Genomic DNA, 21,143 nt, shown 5'->3' with positions numbered 1-21,143 from the left:
CTACCTTCGCCCTTAAGTAATCTCACTCCCCCGGCCCCCATTATCATTCATTGTGACAAGGGGAGGACACAGGGCATATGAGATGCAGAAGTAGCAGGATGCTTTTCTTTGGAAAAGCATTCAGCATTTTGTTGCACCTCTCCCAGTCCAGAAGTGCATTAGAGGAAAATCAGGAATATCAGGAATCTTGGTTTCTTTCTTTTTATTTCCTTCCTTCCTTTCTCTCTCTCTCTCTTTCTTTCTCTCTCTCTCTCTTTCTTTCTTTCTTTCTTTCTTTCTTTCTTCTCAATGAATTTTATTACATTTGTAGTTGTGCAACGATCATTACAACCCAATTTTATAACCTTTCCATCCCAAGCCCCCAGCCTATACCCCACCCCCAAACTGGTCTCCTTTGGAAACCATAAGTTTCTTAAAAATCTGTAAGTCAGTATCTGTTCTGCAAAGAAGTTCATTGTTTTCTTTTTTAAGATTTTACATATAAGTGACAGCATAAGAAGTTGGTGTCTCACTGTCTAACTTCACTTAGTGTGATAATTTCTAGGTCCATCCATGTCACTGCCAATTCCATTATTTCTTCCTTTTTATGGCTAGTATTCCATTGTGTATATGTACCACACCTTCTTTATCCACACCTCTGTCGATGGACATTTAGGTTGCTTCCATGTCTTGGCTACTGCAAATAGTGCTGCAGGGAACACTGGAGTACATGTGTCTTTGCGAGTCATGGTTTTCTCTGGATAGATGCCTGGGAGTGGGATTGCTGGATTGAATGGTAATTCTATTTTTAGTTTTTTTGAGGAATCTCCATACTGTTTTCCAGAGTGGATGTACATTCCCACCAACAGAGTAAGAGTGTTCTCTTTTCTCCATACCCTCTGAAGCATTTATTTTTTGTAGATTTTGATGATGGCCATTCTGGCTGGTATAAGGTAGTACCTCATAGAAGTTTTGATTTACATTTCTCTAATAATCAGTGATGTTAAACACCTTTTCATGTGTTCTCTGTCCATTCGCATGTCTTCTTTGGGGAATTGTCTCTTTAGATCTTCTGCCCATTTTTTTGATGGGGTTGTTTGATGTTTTGGTATTGAGCTGAAGGAGGTGTTTATAAATTTTGGAGATTAATCCCTTGTCAGTAGCTTCATTTTCAAATATTTTCTCCCATTCTGTTGGCTGTCTTTTCGTTTTCTTTAGTTTCCTTTGCTGTGCAGAAACTTTTCAGTTTGATTAGGTCCCATTTGTTTATATTTGTCTTTATTGTCATTTCTCTAAGAGGTGGGCCTGAGAAGATATTGCTGTGGTTTATGTCAGAGAGCATTTGACTTATGTTTTCCTCGAAGAGTTTTATAGTATCTAGGCTTATATTTAGGTCTTTGATCCATTTCGAGTTTATTTTTCTGTATGGTGTTAGGAAGTGCCTATCTATTCTTCTTTCTTTCTTTCCTTCTTTCTCTCTTTTTTTTGCCATGTCTGCAACATGTGCAAGTTCCTGGGCTAGGGATCAAACCTGTGCCACAGGAGCTATGTTAACCCATTGTGCCATGAGGGAATTCAGGAATCTTTGTTTCTATATTTGTACAGATATAAGAGATTAGACGCTGGATAAACACTCTCTGTAGAGAACTTAAAGCTGAATTTCAGTCTGTTTATCACCTACCTAGTGTGGACAGAGAAGGTGGTCTGCCATATTTAAACAAAGGATGTTGTGGCATCAAGCCTTCAGCCACTGAGGCTGCCCCCCGCCCCCAACTGATTGTGCACCCTGAGGGGATTCAGGATGGAGAAAAGCAGGATGCTGGCACTGGAGGGTTAAGGCACATATCAAAGGAATGATTTCAAGAAGCCCAGATTCTGGCATCTTCCCATACATAGAAAAGCACTTGAGATGCTTTTTACATGACTTGAGATGTCTGGTTTACTTTCATTAACAGTAATCTTTCAATGTTCCAACGAGCTGGCTTTCTGTTGCAAAAACTCCTATAGATCCTGGCTCATCCCTTACTTTGGAGCTGTTCCTCAGAGTGATTTGAGAGGCTGCCTCCTGGGCTTAAGTCTTTAGCAAGTCTGCTGAATAAAATGTAATCCTCAAATTTAAGTTGTGCATTTTTTGCCAGTCTACAGTAGCCACAGTACAGTGTCAGTGACGATACCCCCTGCTTCCCTCTCCCTCTCCCTACATCTTTCCCATCTCCAGGTCAGATGGGTGTGATGATATAAAGAAGATGTGGGTGCAGAATCTGGCAGAGGGGACCAAAGATGCTCTGCATCTCAAGGTCATTTCAATGCTAATTAGATAAAACTAGCTCTGCAGGAGAAATTCTTCATGTGTAGTCCTGTGTTGTGTAGATGTAAGGTCAGAGAAATCAGTGTAGCAGGCTGGAGAGCAAAAAAAAAAAAAAAAAAATCTTGATGTGGAGCCAGGAAACAATCCTCAGCAATTTACTTACTTATTTTCCAGTAGAATTTTATAGTTTTCTAAACTTTAGTTCTGTATGTCATTCAGTTCCCAGGGACTTTGTAAATGAGACAAGGCAAGTATTACTTTGCTCATATTACAGAAATAGGAAGTGATTTCCCCAAGGTCACAAAGCTGATAGGGGTCCAAGATGGAACCCATGCTTTTAGTCTCCTGATTCTCAGGTTAGTAATTTCCAGACTGTGTCAAACCGTAAGACATGATGATCTTGCTGGTCATCCCTTAAAATCGACATGCATGTGCACACACACATACAGGCATTTAGTATGTAGGTATGCATGTATGCATGTACACTTTTTTCCTTATAAACTTATACGTGCTCCTTATAAACTTACACATGCTTGTTGCAGACAGGAGAATGAAGAAAACATTTCCCATCATCTAGAAACTATTTTCATTGACATTTGGTGTCTTTTCTAGGGAATTAAACAAAATTTTGCTGTAAGTGTTGGTAGAAGGGGGACCCCTTCCGTGGCCTGAGCATGGGCTTATCTAACAGTCAGAAATGAATTGTCTGAGGTGACATGCGTGATGACAAAGCAAGGGGCTTTTTTGGGAAGGGTCACCCACGCAGAGAGCAGCAGGTGAGAGAACCCAGGAGAACTGCTCTGCCACATGGCATATGTCTCAAGTTTTATGGGAATGGGGTTACTTTCCGGATCATCTCTGACCAGTCATCTTGCTCAGGTGGTACTTGATCTGGCTCAGGGTCCTTCCTGCTTGTGTGGGCATCTCTCACCAAGATGGATTCCAGCATCGAGGATGTTGGAAAGTTGGTGGTCTCCTCCCTCCTACTGGCCCCTCCCAAATTCTCCCAGTTAGTCTTCAGGGAAGCACCATATCAGGGCCTCCTGCTGTAAGACAGCTCATGCAAGCAGCTGTGATCTTATCTGGCCAAGGTGAGCAGTTGCCGTTAATAGTCTCCTAACATAAGCAGGAAGATTTCGCTTGAGTCCATTGGATTACGTTGCATTTGAGAAACCCTGCTAAAATAGTTTGTAGATGTTTGTTTTTAGAAGTACCTAAATGCAATTCCTTCCTTAAATCTACTTAAATTCATTCTTTTTTGTCACTGAGTAATATTCCACTGTATGTATGTCTATTCAGTTCCTCTGCCCATTTTTAAAATTGGGTTGTTTGATTTTTGGATATAGAGTTGTATGAGTTCTTTGTGTATTTTACAAAGAATGAGACATGCCATTTGCAAATATCTTCTCCTATTAAGGAGATAGTCTTTTCATTTTGTTGATGAATTCTTTTGCTGTGTTGAATACTTTTATGTTTGATTAGGCCCTGTGTTTTCATCTTGCTTTTGTTTCCCTTGCCTGAAAAAAAAAATGTTGCTAATACATCTCAAAGTGTGTACTGACTATGTTTTCTTCTAGGAGTTTTATGCTTTCCAGTCTTACATGTAGTTATTTAATCCATTTTGATCAATGGATTTATTTTTGTCTATTGTGTGAGAAAATGTTCTTCTTCATATTAGCCCAGATTAACTAATTCATGAGTTCATTTAATCTTTCATATATTCTTTAAACAGCTAATTGCAAAGTAGCTTTTAAGAAATGGGGATGCAGGGCTCTAGTGAACAATACAGTGGAAACAGGAAACAGTCATGAAAAAGTGTGTTAATTTCCATAGGGAAAATACAGGAACCTGATAGTCCTGGTTGAAGGGTAGCTGTGTACAGTAGGTCTCCTCCGTGGGAATATTCAATTATAGTTATAAATAAAGCAACGTTTAGATTTTTTTATTATATCATTTCAGGTTTCATTGAATTTTATCATTACATTCTTACCAAAGCAGAAAGACTAATAATTGTTTTATATCTTTCACACAAGACATCCATAGACACCAGAAAAAAAATACTTTGAAACTTTTTTCTTTTTTTTGGTAAGATTTTTATTTTTTCTGTTATAGTTGATTTACAATGTTCTGTCAATTTCTGCTATACAGCAAAGTGACTCAGTTATATATATATATATATATATACACACACACACACACATTCTTTTTCTCATATTCACATTATCTTCCATCGTGTATCATCACAAGTTACTAGATATAGTTCCCTGTACTACACAGTAGGACCTGATTGCTTTTACTTGAAAATTTTCATAAAGCGCTATTAACAGCTTATTGAATCTGTAGGTCTGATATAATAGGTGGTGACATTACACCATGTGGTTTTCTTTGTCTTAACAAAATGCACATTTTCATGCATTCTATTAACCTTCTTTCAACAGGGACCTCACAGTTGTACCTCTTACAGTCTTGAGAAAATCTATGACATTGGTGCCTCCAGTTCCTCTGTTTTCTTCTTCGGAAGGCTCTTCGGATGCTTGTTTTTTCTTGGCTTGCTGGCTTGCAGGAATCACAATGTACTTAGTTACTATCTGCAGATGGTAATTTCGCAGGGATACCATAGCTTGCACACATTCATTGTACGTTTCCTGCAGGAGAGCATCACCTTTTGAAAGAACAAACTCACGGACGGAGGGGCCTGACTCTAATGAGTGAAGAAAGTTCCGGTGAGCTGGTGGCATATAGGTTCTCATTTCCTGGAGGAATCCAGCAGCAGAGCCTGAAGGAACTAAAAAAAGATGAGTTAGTAAGGAGGCCAAAGTATTCGCCAGTCCAGGGGAGAAGGGCAGAGCAGGTGGGAGATACAAGCAATTGAGTTTATGACATTCCAATGAGCACCCTACTAGTCTTGCCACTTTATACTCATCATGGTAACTACTGTAAAATATACTTAATTCCGAAAACCACAGGAGCTAAACTCCTTCTTTCATAATATTTTTGTTTTGCTTCCTTTCTCACTTTCCTCCTAGAGTTGATACTTCTAAGAAGGATAGGGTATATATATTTATATATATACTAGGCTTGACAGATCCCGAACTGACTCTAAGGAAACTTAAGGCATCATTTTCTTTTTGTCATTGTTTTTGCTTTTGTCCACGCCCCCCACATGTGGAAATTCCTGGGCCAGGGGTTGAACCTGCACCACAGCAGTGACCTGAGCCACAGCAGTGACAACATCAGGTCCTTAACCCTCTAGGCCAAGAGGAAACTCCCAGGAGAGCACTTTTAAACAAGAAAAAAGATTATTATCACTCAGCCCACTGCTTTCCCCACTGACTGTTAAATAGAAGTTTAGGAAAACAGAGACCGGTAAGAAGACATTCTTACTGGAGCTTCTTCCTCTTCCCTCTTAAGTTCTAAAAGGGGTATAATGAATGTGGTTCATCTTTAAACTTTGGTGCAATCATTGCCCCTGGGCCACTGAGGGAGTAGGACAGCTGAACCAGAGAAATGCCAAGCCTTTCCATGCCCCAGCTATAACCCATGGGCTCCTTTGCAGGAGACTTTCTCTTTCTGAATCCCAATCTTACATTTTTCAGAACATGTGATGTTGACCTCACTGCGGGCCATCAGGCCCCACAAACATGTTCAAATTTCAAGATCCAGACGGTGCTGAACTTGGCCTGAGTTCTGGCTTCACTGCTTTCTAGCCTGTTTCAGTTTTTGCTTATTTATCTGTGAAGTGGGATGTCTGCCATAAAATCCCTACCGATTCTCCTAAAAGCATCAGATAGGTACAGAAGATGCTCATGGGCTCATGGGAAGGTACTTCTTAGATATTCTTGTTATCAGCCTAAGAGATGATTAGGATATGTCATTTGCCTCTTACCTCCACCCACAGTGTGCTGGATACCCAGGAGAACATCAAAGCACTGAAAGATGCTGCTTTGGGCTGCACTGCCCCCAGCGAACTTCTTGGGGGTGTCCCAAACGCCTTCATAGAGCAGACCCTCTGACAGCAAGGGGTTGCCTTTCCAACTAAACCAGGAAAGAAAGAATAATCGTTATTTGGATTAATTGCCAAAACTTCATACATAAAATCTTGCCATAGAGGATGAATAGGAGGTGAACTGAGATAGATTTCATTAGACTTCCTCCACACACCCCTTACTACTCATGTTCAGGCATGAGAGTAATAAAAAAACAAACAAAAAACAAACAAAAAAAACCATAGTTCTGAGCAAATCTGGCATAGTATTCTATGAATGGAATCTTACCTTTGCACTACCAAAGAGTATCCCACTCTCTTCAAAATGACTAGCTTTCCTATCCAAACCCCAGTGTATGCCTGGACAGGTAATAACAGGGAGAGCAGTCTGTTGATTCTTTCAATGTACATTTGAGGATATAAATTGTTTCTCAAACTAGATTGATAGTGGGACCATAAGTGGAAATTTATCTTCTTTAGGTTCATTGCTTTAAGGGAAAACAAATTCAAGCATAAGACCACATACCCAGACAAGTATATGCGAAGAACATTGAAAAAGAGCTTTGGGTCCACATACTCTGTAAAAAGATGAGATGTGTTTAGTTGAGTAGCATCAGATATATCAGGGAAAGCCAAGGTCTTATAAACAACTAATTATGGATTTCAGCCTCAGATGCAAGAAAGACATGAGGTCAGTCTGTGCAGAAAAAGTCCCTAAGGACAAGCTGTCAATCACTTGGCCTCTCCCATCAGATCCTCACTGTGTCCACTGATGGGGTCTATGCACAGCCTGTGTCCAAGATCCTAGGCCCAACCACGGCTCATCCTCCAGAGACCCCCATTTAAACTGCCAACACATGTTTAAGGCTCCTTCATGTGTTACTTACACAATAGATAAATTACTTCCACAAAGAAAGAAACAAACCTAAACGAAAAGAAAAATGAAAACAAAGCCCCCAGGAGCGTTTGGACCACATCCCCAGGTGTCTGTCCCCAAAGCTTGCTAATATCTTTGGTGCGAAGGTCAATCTTCTTGCCAAAGCCCAGGGATACAGTGATACATTGGTTAAGAGTGTCCGTTAGAGCCCAATGTTTTTTGCAAATCCTTATGTACTTTTTTGGTTACTGCTGTTTTACAGCTGTTAACTTTGCAATAACTTTTGTGCTCAATGGCTTTTCTGTTTTCTTGTTGTTGTTGTTAACATATGAAAGAGTAGGATTTGTAGAAAGTTCCTATCAAGCAAAAGCTAAGTTTTTCAGGACTTAAAACATTCTTCACCTAAAAAAAAAAAAAATTTTAATTAAAAAAAAAATGGAGTTCCCTTGTGGCACAGCAGATTAAGGATCTGGCATTGCCACATTGTCACTGCAGTGGCTTGGGTCCCTACTGTGACACGGGTTCAATCCCTGGCCCGGGAACTTCCCCGTAAACATAAACAAATAGAAAAAATAAAACACCCTGCACCTTTGGCAAGTTTCTCCACAGTTTTTACTGGGAGGCCAGGATGTTCCATAGAGATAAATAGATCAGGCTTAGAATTCTGGTTTCACAATTTACTACTTATGTAATCTTCAGTCATTTATCTTAGCCCTTATGTCTATAAGATGGACATAATAAAACCTATCACACGGAAAGTATAATGATTTAGTGGAGTAGAATAAAGCGCAAACACACCCAGTAGGTAAGAGTAGGTGTTGCTTCCATTTTCCCCACAGAAAACCAGAAACACTTGACCATGGCCTAGCATGTTGTATGGCCTATGATACTTGCCATGAATTTGGTGAAACACTTCAAGGGCTTTATGCAGAGAAGAAGTTATATCAAGCAATGCCTTTTGCAAAGCATCCAGGTCTTCACACTGTATTGCATTGAATAGAGTGGGGATCACCTTTAAAAAACAAGAGACAAATGCTTCTTAAGGTTTCCTAGCACTACACATTAGCATAGAATAAGTTCTCCTAACTCCTGCACCCCATCCTCCAACCCCACATTTTCCAGTATGGCTGGACCTACCTTGATTGCAGAAGCAGCCGCTATTTCCACCAATAGCGAAACCAGGAAGAATCCTTTACCACAGTCCCCACCCGGAAATGAGAAGAGAATATCCATGTTCCTAAGATAATTAGTCAAGGAAGTCAAGAATTTAGTACACATATTTGTTGAAGTACTTACATTCATGGTCAAGGCTTTTTTATTTACATTTTCAAAATAATCTTATGAGATAAGTATGGAAGGTTTTACTATGTCCATTATGTAGTTAGGAATATTAATGTTAGGTCTGTTGTCTCATAACAATTAACAGTAGATTAAGCTGAGTTGAAGTTTCATTCTATAACTTGTAAGTAGAGATTTTATTATCCATCAATTTTTTACATGCATGTGTATTACATATGTGTGTGTGTGTGTGTGTGTGTGTGTGTGTGTGTGTGTGTATGAATGGACTCAATGTTAATAGAGATATCTGTGAGGTATGATTTTTAAAAGTAGGCTTTTTGTTTAAATATACTCATATCCATATTTTTATCGGTGGGCCTGATTCAATTTTTCAATGCCTTACAAAAGAACTGATTGACTGGGAAATGCAAATACCTGACCAGACACTATTTTCTTTTTCACTGAAGTTTTACACTGATGCAAACATGGTCTCAGTATCTGTATATCTCTGAGTTTCATTGCCATTAAATTTGTGGAACCACTCCTACAGCTTACCTGCTGTGTGACCTTGGATAAGACATTTCACCTGTTTCATCCTCAGTGTTCTCCTCTGCTGTATGAGACTGGTGGTGTAACTTTCCCAGTTAAAAAACGTCTGTGGCTTCCCATTGAGTTTTAAGATATTGTTTAAGCCCCTTATCAGAGCCCAAGTCCTACACAATATTTGTTAAGTTTATTTCTTCATTCCTTTCCTGTACTGTTACTTTCATCAGTTATTCTTCATGGCTGACTCTGGCCCTCCTTCAGTTCTGATAATGCACCAAGATTTTCATCATTCCCAGTTCTCACTCTTGCTGTTTCCTCCACTATGAATACCCTCAGCATTTCCTTTTTCTAGGTAATGTCTACATACTCTTCAGGACTCAGTTTAAAAAGTTCTTGCTACAAGAATACTTCCTTATGTTTTCTGTTTGGTTAGAACACCTAGTACTTTCTTTTCTTTTCTCTCTCTCCCCCCCCTTTTTTTTTTTTCGGCCATGCATATGTCATGTGGAAGTTCCTGGGCCAGGGATCAAACTCGAGCCACAGCAATGACCTGAGCCACATGACGATGCAGAATCCTTAACGCATTGAGCCACCAGGGAACTCCTCAAACTACAGTTTCTACTGAATGCATATCACTTTTGCACCATTTTTTAAGTTTTTGTTTTAGTTGAAGTATGTTGATTTACAATGTTGCTTTAGTTTCAAGTGTACAGCAAAGTGATTCAGTTATATACACATATATAATTTATTTATTATTTTATTTTCCCTTATGAGTTATTACAAAATATTGAGTATAGTTTCCTGTGCTGTACAGTAGGTCCTTGTTGGTTATCTATTTTATATATAGTAGTGTCTATGTGTCAATCCCAAACTCCTAATTAACCCCTCCCCCAATTTTCCCATTTGCTGACCATGGGTTTGTTTTTTGTCTGTGCTTTGCCCCAGGTCCAAAACCCTTGAGCTGAATCATCCATAGGTGGGAATCATGTGCAAATGCAAGTACTATTTTGTATATATTAATGCATAGAGTATCAAACAGACACGGTCCCATCGCAGTCACAGACGTAATAATAATTCTTAGACTAAAAAAGATTGAATACTTACTTGTAAGTCATGGGCCTTATGAAAGTAGCCATGAAGCATTGGATCCATTGGAAAAGAGAAAGGAAATTGATTAAAAAATTAAATGGATTTGAGTTATTGTTACTCCATTTAATAAAACTGATCTAGCAAATGTAAAAAAAAGAATAGATAAAAAAGAAAAAAAATACACTTTTAAGGCATTGCAAACACTTCACTTAGGACTTTATAAGTGAAATTAAAAATTACTCAAGGAACAGAAGTGGATAGTTAAAAGCAGTTTTACTAATAAAGTTTTCTAGAAGATAAAATCATTCCATTTTGTGGTATTCTTACATCTAGAACACTTCTCTGCAGATACACAACCAGAACATCTGTCCCTTGTTTTTTTCCTTTCCTTTGGCCACACCTGAAGCATGTGGAAGTTCCTGGACCAGGGATCAAACCCACAGCACAGTGGCAACCTGCACTGTAGCTGCAGCAACATGGGATCCTTAAGCCACTGCCACCCACCTTAATTGCAGCAGATCCCATTAGGTTAGGAAAGGCCTAGATTCTGAGCATGCTGCTCTGAAAGCCCAGAGATTGCCATCTTGATGGCTGGAGATATGTTGTCTCTTAAATTCAAGTGAATACTAAACATTGATATTTGCAGAATCTCAAAAAACATGTTAATCAAGAGAAGCCAGTCAAGTTCATCAAACTGAATACTCAAGATTTGAGCATTTCATCATATATTAATTAGACATCTCTCACATACATATACATTTTATACCCCAACAGCAGAGAAATCTATGCTGACAAAGATTAAACAAATGACCAACTCCCTGTTGATTTAAATAGCATGTGACTTTTAAAATTTAACTAGCATGTGCTTCTTTAATTCCTGTTATAATCACAGTTTACATACCCACTGGGATCCTTTTTCTTCCAATTTGCCAAGACACAATCTGCGTAGACCAGAATAGGAGGCAGTCCAAGCTTCCCAGAGAGTTTGCAGTAAGGGATGGCAATATTTCTTGGCAGGACCTAATTAAAATACAGGAGATATTTAGTATTAACCTTCAAAAGATCTCACCTTTTCTTCTGCTCCCTGGGTGTCGAAACATGAATCATTTTACATAAGGGCACTTTGAAACCAAACAAAAATAATTTTCTTTTCTTTGTTCTGTAACTTAACCCTAGTCATCGTTAAATCACTACATTTAGATATGTGTTGCTATGGATGTAATCTGGGCATGGAGAGAACAAACAGGCAGCCAGAGGGCAAGAGGAAAGAAGGGCTGTATCCTTGAGTTTCAAATGGTCTGTGAGCTATTTGCCACCATTCACTCATCTGCCCATCCCTCCATTATACAAATAGTAGTCCAGCATGTGCTCTATGCAAGGTATTTATAATCCACCAGCCGTACAAAGATTAAATCAAGGTCTCCAAGAAGCTCAAAGTCATTTGTAATTGAGGCTAGACGTGTAAATAGATTACTGCTCTTGGGGCGCAGTGCGGACAGAAACTCTCTCTGGACGATTTTTTAGAAATCCTCACCGTAGAGTGACATTGGTATCCTTGGCCTTAAAGACATACTTGGGTCAGAAGGAGGACTCCCCTTCATGTTTGCTTTATATTTCCAAGCAGAGTATGACATAGAGCAGAACCCTATGGCCCTCCCCACCCCCCTGGCCTGCCTACCATGTCCTTAGCTGCCTTCTTTCCATAGAAAAACTTTAGTCCAAGAATAAGTTTGATCAGAGAAATGAGAGAATGCAGAATCCAAAGAAAACAAGTCAAATGAGACCAAATAATAATAGTTGAGTCATTAAGCAAAGTCAGCGACCTTTAGTTAGTTCCTTTTCAAGGGCTGTAGATCATGTTCAGAGCCATGTCCTGTGATCTGTCTTGTAGATACTGAAAACTCCACCAGGTAGAAGAAGTTCACTACATGATGACCAGACTGTAGCCATGACATGAGCTGCCACAATTCCCAGAACTGACCTCGAAGAAATGGGAACAAACTGACACTGGAACTGAAGATGAACTGTCCTTAAAACAATCAAGACGGTGTGGATCAGACCACTGCCTGATCAATTTCAAGATGCCTGTCAGAGCCACCAGACCAAGTTGTTTCTACATATAGTCCCCACCCTCCGCCTAGAAAAGCTCTTGCTCACTGGTTGTCAGTTGGGGAAACTGGTCTTTAGACAGGAGTCTACCCTCTCCCCCAGTTACCTGCCTCTGGAACAAAGCAAACTTTCCTTTCCACCAACTTTGACTCTGTGTTGGCTTTAGAGAGGCCAGCAGCTGGACCCCACTTTCATATATACCAACTGGAGTGACAATCTTAGCTTATTGCAGTTCTTTGACTTACCCTTTCTCAGAGGGAGTATAGAGGTTTATCTGAATGGTTGAGTTTGGGAGTGACACTGAAGCTCAGTCCCCTTTTCTCTTCAATTCTTCTTTCTCTGAACCCAAACAATTCTGCTCTGTGTTCAGCCATATAGTAAAAGGCTTCTACTCTTCCCACCACAACCTCAAGGGTGATTCTGATGAATAAGTGCATTCTTAGCACCCCAGTTGTTGCCACTACTCAAGTCATGTTCTCTAGCTGCTCTATTAGTCATAAAGATGACATTTCATTCTTTTTTTTTTTTTTTTTTTTTTGGCTGTGCCTGCAGCGTATGGAATTTAGCAATCCCCAGCTGCTGCTATGAAAATGCCAGATCCTTAACTTACTGCACCACAAGGGAACTCCTTGATTATGGTCCCATGCAATCGCTAATGTCATCCTGGCCATCAGCAGCCATGACTGGAACATGTGTATCTGACCAGGTAAAGGACAGGGATGGGAACCCCCTCTGGAGTCTCGGGTGATGGCACTTCTGAGGTAGAGACAGTCGGACAATGTGACTCACTCCACAGTTGTGTGACAATCGTGGGAACAATAACCCAAGTGGCTTCAAATCACCCGAGGACTCCTGAAGAGGATAATTGAACCAAGAGAACAAACTGTCAAAGTCGCACCTGGATGTGAGCTTTCGCCTCTGGGAATTGAAATATTTTGGGCGGCAAATGATCTACATGTGTTTCAAAAGGAAATGCATCAAAGAGAAATACAAGGACAGATGTTTAGTTAATAATTAATTTGAAATAACTTAGGGAAAAGAAAGGAGATGTGGAAACACATCTTTATCTATTGTAGACACTCTGGCAGCTGCTGAGAAACTCAGATGCTGATTTCTTGCCCATTATCAAGCCAAAGGTGCCTTATCTTGATGTATCTTATTTTTTTTTTATCCATTTGACCTCTTTCCTACAATTTCCTCATGTAAATGTTTTTATCTTTTTATATATTGTTTTCATTGCCAGCTTCTAAGATCCTTTTCAGAATGACGTGGAGTGCAAAAACTGGATAAAATTAAAAATACATTTTCATGTTTTCCACTGTAATTCTGATCTCCAGTCCCGTTGATTTAGTATCTTTTGATGTTGCTGTGTCTGATCTCTACATTTTTTCACTAGTCCTCTCTTTCTGTCCTTTCTGTTTCTCTCCTCTTTGGATGAGCTCTATCTGTCTCTTAAGAAGGAATTCATATCCCACTCCTCCTGTGAAGCATTTCATGATCACATCAACTACTATTTAACTCTGCTGGACTAAAGGACACCTAGCATACAACACCCTTCATTACTGATGCTTTTGCGTGCGTGTGTACAATGCCACCGCATTTAGCTAGATTCAGACTCTAGCAAGTCTAGGGAGACTGCACGCTTAGCTCAGTTTTAAGCTCGGTTGTAAGATGACTGATCTTAAACTTTACTGTGTCATCACAGAATCTACGTATGGCAGCCTAAATAATTATAAGGGAGTGCAATGTGTTTCCATGGTTCCACAGAGCAACTGTTTTTCTCTTCTTACATATCAGAGGGTGACTCATAAGATTGGTGGACCATAAGTGTGGTGCTCTCTTTAAACAGTATGTGGAAAGAAAAACAAGATGGAATGCCAATTACCTTTGTCAAAAAAGGAAGGAAAAAATTTCACTAAATGGTAGAAGGTGCTTCTGGAATCTATCTTATCGCCTTGGTTATGGTTAAAAGGTTAGATATTAAAGGCTATAGTGGTTTCATAGGATTAGGGTTGTCAGATAAAATACAAGATGATGCTATTTTAGACCTAACATTGATAAGAGTAGGATGACACCACCTGTGTTCTTTGATGCCTACAGATAGAAGACAGTATGTGAACTCAGAATTAATGAAGGAGAGCCATAAAATGTCTCTATCTCCTAAAAGTCATAGAGAAAAAAGTGTTATCATATTCAAATATATTGATTGCAGTGTCATTTGCAATGGTAAAATATTAAAAACAAATAAGGTGCTTACTAATAGAGGATTGAAAAATAAGGTTCAGGAACTTGATGAAAAACCACAAAGTGATTTCAAATGATGTCTAGGACAACTGTAGCAGTTGAATAATTTTACAGTATAATTTTAGTGAAAGAAGCTGGCCTTATACATAGAGGGACAGGATGGGGTAATTGTGCTATAGAAGCAAAAGACTGAAAATCTAATAATGGTAACAATTGACATGTTAATCAACAAATGATTATCTTCCAACCCTCTTATTTTTTCCTATTATCCAAGCTTCACAAAATGCAATTGCAATAGTGTTAGAGGTTTTTTTTTTTTATGCTAAATGTAAATTGGATGTTAATCTGTCAGGTAGCGTAAGAAATATGAGAAAGTCTCCAAACCTTGCGGATATCTTCATCCCCTTGACCCCACACGTACGCCATGGTGATGTACCCCAGAACCAGATGTGCCAGGCGCTGCATCTTGTGTCCTTGGAGGCCGTCAATGCTGAGCGTTGCTAACTGAGAACAAAAGAAGAGGTGGATGCAACTCAAAATGGGTGCTGTTATAGCTCCAAAACCACATTAACATTTTTAGGACGCTAACGTAGAAAAAAAAAATGAAATCTCTTTTTATACCTTCTCCACTTCTGCACGTAGTTGTCCATTCTTAATCAGTTCAGGTAGATTTTTAGCAATGGCAATCCAAGCATCGTAAGGGTGAGGCAGCTCCTCCTGGGAAAGAAGGAACAGAACTTGTTTTGGCCAGTGGATAAGATTACAAAATAGTTTTGCTTCCCACTGATGGTCCATGTTGCCTTTGAAGCAATTCTGTGCAGTTGACACCAGCCCATTCACTGACATCTGCACACTCAGGGTTCAGAACTTCTCATGCTCCTCCTCTTCCTCTCATCTGCCTCCTTTTCTTTTTCTTTCTAGCACCACACCTGTGGCCTATGGAGTTTCCCGGGTTAAGGGTCAAATCAGAGCTACAGCTACCAGCCTGCACCACAGCCATCAGCCTGCACCACAGCCACAGCAATGCAGGATCCAAGCCGCATCTGGGATCTACACCACAGTTCAAGGCAATGCTGGATCCTTAATACAATTGAGCCAGGCCAGGGATGGAACTCGCATCTTCATGGATATTAAGCTGCTTTGTAACCTGCTGAGCCACAACGGGAACTCCATATCTGCCTCTTTTTCAAGGGTCACTTTGAACGTTTCATTCAAATCTTCCCAACTGTTCCATTCTCCACTCGTACCTCCAATTATAAATCCATGGATTATAACTTTCCACATTAAGGTATTTATTGTTTTCTGCTTGTTTGTTTTCTCAGCTAGATTTTAAGTTTTTTTAAATGGGGAGTTCCTGTTGCAGCTCTGCAGGTTAAGATCCCCACTAGTATCCATGAGGACGTGGGTTCAATCCCTGGCCTCACTCAGCAGTTAAAGATCTCGTATTGCCCCAAGCTGCACTATAGGTCACAGATGCAGCTCAGATCTGGTATTGCTGTAGCCGTGGTGCTGCAGCTCCAATTTGGCCTCTAGCCTGGGAACCTCCATATGCTACATATGCGGCCCTAAAAAGAAAAAAAAAAAAAAAAAAAGGTTTTTGAATGGAAGAAAAGTGAGATGTGCTAAACATCAGTAGAACACTAGGCACTTGCTAAGAGGTTTCTCATTTAATTATTATAATGGCCCTACAAATTGGTTGCTATCTCCATGCCATAAATAAGAAATGCAAGGCTCACAGTGTATGTAGTTTGTTTTGTGCATAAGATTTCTTGTGATTCAAAAGTAGGTGTTTCCAACTTTTGAAAAACCTTGTTCTTTTTACATCTCACTACCTGATGGCAAGGGTTTTATCATGCTTTTAACCCTATATTTCTCACAGCATCTGGCACAGTCCTGGGCAGGTAGGAGATGCTGTATACATACATACGGCTTGATTGCCTTCTTGGGAGTACAGGCTTATTTTTTGCCAAGTAAAAATGAAACTCCAAGAAAAGTGTGTTAAAAGCAAGACAATAGGCCCCGCATGGAGTAACTTAGGTTAAGCTCCATGTTACCAAATCAAGAATTAATACTTAATTACACTTTCAGCCTCTCCTAGAATGGAATCCAAAACCAGTCGATGTGGAATTACCTGGTCAGCTCTAGTGAGGTCATCGGTTCATAGACCCCTGTCCTTCTCTAAAGGAAGAGATACAACCTAACCCTAACCCCAACCCAATTTTGGCAGGTCTAACTTCCTTGTTCCTACTCCCTTCTGCCTATAAATGTCTTTTGTTCTTTTTTTCTTTCTTCTTTGTAGGGCTGCACCTGCGGCATATGGAAGGTCACAGGCTAGGGGTCGAATTAGAGCTGCCGCTGCTGGCCTATGCCACAGCCACAGCAACTGGGGATCCAAGTTGCATCTGTGACCTATACCGCAGCTTGCAGCAATGCCGGATCCTTAACCCACTGAGCGAGGCCAGGGATCGAACCCACATCTTCATGGATACTAGTCGGGTTCTTAATCAGCTGAGTCACAAAGGGAACTCCCACATCTTTTGTTCTGCACAGCTTCTCAGAGTCCCTTTCTCTCTTCCCCTGGTGCTGCCTGATTCATGAATCACTGAAGGAAGACAATGAGCTCTCTGACATTTACTTGGTTGGATTTTTTTTTTAACAAGTTTCACCTCTGGATCTTGTATTTATAATCTGGTCTCAAGGGAAAACCTCGAAACAAAAGAGCTAGGCAACACCCCAAAATGTGACGCAGATCCCTGAATGGAATGCAGTATGCCCTGTCCCCACACGGTTCTCACTGAGCTGCCTCCTGACATGCTTTTGGGGGCATCCACCCTGAACTATAGGGATGAAATACAAATCAGGGGCTTACCGCAAACCAACAGGAGTGAGGCTTTAAGCTGCAAAACCAAGTTGATATTATAGGTAAGCTATAAACCCCAAAGACAAATGTAATAGAAGATTTAAGCATGTTCAGGGGCTGCAGAAAATTGGCTGGACTTAATCTGTCAGGGAGGATTTTTAGCAATGAAAAATTCAGGCAGCATATTCATCAGAAAGTCACCTTTCCTGTTTACTCTGAATTTTTCTGCCGAACCACACAAATACTGTGTTTTAGTGTTTTTAGTAATGCATACATAGTTTTGTTGCTGTGTGTTTCACTGTGTGGCACACTCAAATTTTTGATTGTTGCTATTTCCCCCAAGTAACAGAAATACTTTATTATGTGTCATGATTAGTGTCCTATTGGACCAAGCTTTCAACAAAGGCAAAATTCAATCAGTAATATACTTCTGGTTCAGAGAATACCTAACTGATATTATATCAATTAATAAAGAATAACACAGAGGGCTGTTCAACTCCTGTTAGAGTAGAGAATATATTTTGCATGGATATGGAATAAGAAGACATATTATTTTCCTTTAGAATAGGAAGCTGATAGATCATAAGAGATGAATTGAACATTTTGAACCTATAATTTCCAGGAAAGATCTTCAGTGAAGAAATAAAATTTGGGTTTTTTTTCATGTTTCAAGACACAAATCTAACTTCTTAAGCATTTTAAGTAGCAGCATTATTTAAGTAGCTCAGGAAGAGTTTTGCTTCAATTTAGTTTTGAAGTTTTGCTTTAATCCTTGGAATGTGTTTTCAAGGTCTACAGAACTACCATGATTATTTTATTTTTTTTGAGAGAATTGACTTTTGAGGAGGGGAATGATATATTTGACATGAAGCTTTGCAGCTTCTGAAAAAGATTTTTTTTTCCTGGTACCATGGATAGTACATCCTTGAAACATTGCATCCTGGTCCCTGTGTGCTTACATGAAGAAGTGACAAGTCTGAATATTATTGATTTGCAAATACAAAGTAAAAGTGCTTTTAGCAGTCAAATTAAAACATATGCTTCATTTTTCTGGAATTAACAAGAATCTGAAGAGGAAATTAGATTGGAACCAAGAATTTGCTTTAGATGTGCCTGTTTTATGCAAGATATTTACAAGATATGATTTCTAACTACAGTTAGATTAGAATCTGACTAAAATATATATTTGCTGAATTTGAAGTTTTCTCTGGAGTGCATTCTGTTTGAGCCACAAATAGGGGCATATTGTCATACAGAACTGTCACAACAAGTAGCTGTTTCCTAGAAATCCTTTCTTGGAATCTCCTATTCCTTGTTAAACCCAAGAGTAGGGAGGAAAAAAAAAAAAAAAAAAAAGCAACCCCTTGTATTCTCTTCTCTTAAGTGAGGCAGTGTAGCATAATAGGCACTAGATTTAAGATCTTGGGCTCTGGATCCAGCCTGATTACATCCAAGCCCTGGTATTTCAGGCTCTGTGAGTTCCAATAATGACTTAAATTCTGCATGGCTTATATTTCGCATCAGGATGATGAGATTGATATACATACCTTTCAGGCTGGTTGTAAAGATGGACAAAGTTAGTATCTGTAAATTGCTTAAAAAAAAAATGCAACAGGAGTGGTTTGGTGATTAAAGTGTTAATGATAAGATGCTTTTCATGGTGTTCTTTGGAAGATAACTTAGAAAAGGTAATTATAAGGTACACCTTTATTCTGCATGTCTTGCACTCTGTGGGCTTGATAACCACCTGGCAATATTAATAATAATAATACCACACAAGGTTGCTAGATGTCCCACTTCAAAAATATTATCAAAACAGGGACGCAGACTTCACCCAATCTAAGGTACATTAACTGAGAAATGTGGCTCCTTTGACTCATCAGTCATTTATTACTTTTTTCTTTTTTAAAATGCCCCCTGCCATGCCATTGTCTGAAGCCAAAATATTTCCACAATTTCCTTTTCTCACCCATCTCTATAACGGTGTAAGGTAAGTATGAAGTACCCCTAAGACTCATTTTCTAGGTAGAGAACTTTTAGAAAGTTAAGTGAAATCCCTTTATTAAAACACTGCCTCCGGTTTTAGCCCTGCTTTCCTGCTGAAACCCATTCATTCAATGGAAAGTGTACTTGTCCAGGTAAATCATGATAAGAAAAACATTTTGCCCATAATTTCAGTCCCCTCTCTTACCAGTGGATTTGGCAGAGCAAAGCCTAGGTTTTCATCTATGTGGTACTCTTCAAAGATCTTCCAAGAATTGTCCATAGGAGACCACCAATCAAGTGCCATCTTTGCAGGCAGCTCCTCTGGTCCTCCTTGCTCTTTGAGGAAGGAGAGCCAGAGCATCTATTTATTAGAGAGGATGCCATAGCCAGTGACCTCAACTCTTCACGTAGGCAGTAAAAACTACTTCCACTTTTAGAATAGTTTCATTTTCTACTTTCTTTGTCTGTAATTTGATGAAAAAAAATAATAAAACCACAAAAGCATCACTGTTCGTCATATGAAGAAACTGAAAGTTGATATTTCTTCTCAGACATTGATCACTGGGGACATCATTTGCTTACTGCTTTAGGAAATTAGAAGGGGCCCTTCTGAAATAACAAAAGCCATGAAACTAGGTGACCAGAAAGAACATTCTTATTTGATGGGAACTTCTTAATCTCCAAGTTCAAATAGTGAATTGGACCAACGCCTAAGGTGCTAAATCATCATTTAGTTATTTCTGTCACCAGCTTTCTTGTAATCTCCCAGAGGTCTTTGACTGTATTAGCGTCTTGACTCAGCAGCCATAAGGAACACCCGTGATGCCCAGAGTTAGGGACTGTGAAACAAAAGAAAAACACAAGGACTTGGAGAATTTAGAAAGATAGCATCTCTTCATCCCAAACCCCAATTTTCTTACTCAGTCTTTTGAGGTTGTTCACAGTGATACTGTTCTTTCCTCTTCATGTTCCCAATAAGAGCTTTTTTGTTTTGTTTTGTTTTGTGTTTTTTTTTTTTTTTTTGGCTGTGCCCGCAGCATGCAAAAGTTCCCTGGCCAGGGACCAAACCTGTTGCACCAAAGCTCTAACCTGAGCCACAGCAGTAACCACACCCGATCCTTAACTGCGAGGCCATCAGGGAACTCCCCCAATAAGTCATTTTTAAGGAAGATTTTCTTGCATCTCTACTTCATCCGACTGCTAAGGGACCAAGAAGGCAATAAGACCTTCCCATCTGTAATATGTCAAAAGTTGGTAGAAAGGATAAAACATCCTGAAAATGGTCCTTTTAAAATGCAAAGTAAGACTGCATTGAGCAAAGGTTGTCAGGGTGTCCTCAGGTCTGTGGTCACTTACAGGCATCATTTGATCATATACACCAAGCTGAAGCAGAAGAACCCATGTTGTTCCTTTTGATGATCAAAAGGAGTAAAAAGGAGTTTGTGTTTAGTACCTTAAAACAATGCACAGTGTTTCAATGTTCACACATCTCAATGTCCTATGATGAACCGTAATGGAAAAGAATATTTAGACAAGAGTGTGAATATGTATATAGATGTAGATATAGACATAGATCTGAATCACTTTGCTGCACAGCAGAAAATAACACATTATAAATCAAGTATACTTTGATTTTTTTTATTTATTTATTTCCTTTTTAGGGCTGCACCCCCGGCATATGGAGGCTCCCAGGCTGGGCTCCAACTGGAGCTGCAGCTGCTGGCCGGCATCACAGCCACAGCAGTGGGAGATGCGAGCCTCGTCTGTGACTGACACCACAGCTCCCGGCAACACCGGATCCTTAACCCCCTGAGGGAGGCCAGGGATCAAACCAGCATCCTCTTGGATACTAGTGGGATTTGTTTCCACTGAGCAACAACGG

The 21,143-nt window shown here is 39.6% G+C and overlaps 1 protein-coding gene across 2 annotated transcripts; it reads right to left on the bottom strand.

The window, feature by feature from the left end:
- Positions 1 to 4,356: 4,356 nt before the first annotated feature.
- IDO1 (indoleamine 2,3-dioxygenase 1) lies at positions 4,357 to 19,621 on the bottom strand. 2 transcript variants are annotated; one of them, NM_001246240.1, is given in 10 exon segments: positions 4,708 to 5,072; positions 6,174 to 6,322; positions 6,799 to 6,850; positions 8,044 to 8,161; positions 8,287 to 8,386; positions 10,078 to 10,092; positions 10,964 to 11,082; positions 14,800 to 14,919; positions 15,037 to 15,132; positions 19,467 to 19,565. In NM_001246240.1, coding segments are annotated over 10 exon segments (1,233 nt in total).
- Between the last annotated feature and the right edge of the window lie 1,522 nt (positions 19,622 to 21,143).

The sequence above is a fragment of the Sus scrofa genome, chromosome 17 (genome assembly GCF_054392235.1).
Source record: "Sus scrofa isolate SSC_HxYL_T2T_F1_AM1 chromosome 17, Sscrofa_HxYL_maternal_Yorkshire_Landrace_v2.0, whole genome shotgun sequence".
NCBI lineage: Eukaryota > Metazoa > Chordata > Mammalia > Artiodactyla > Suidae > Sus > Sus scrofa.
The sequence above is the reverse complement of the archived record's forward strand: the minus strand, read 5'-3'. Positions and strand labels throughout refer to the sequence as shown.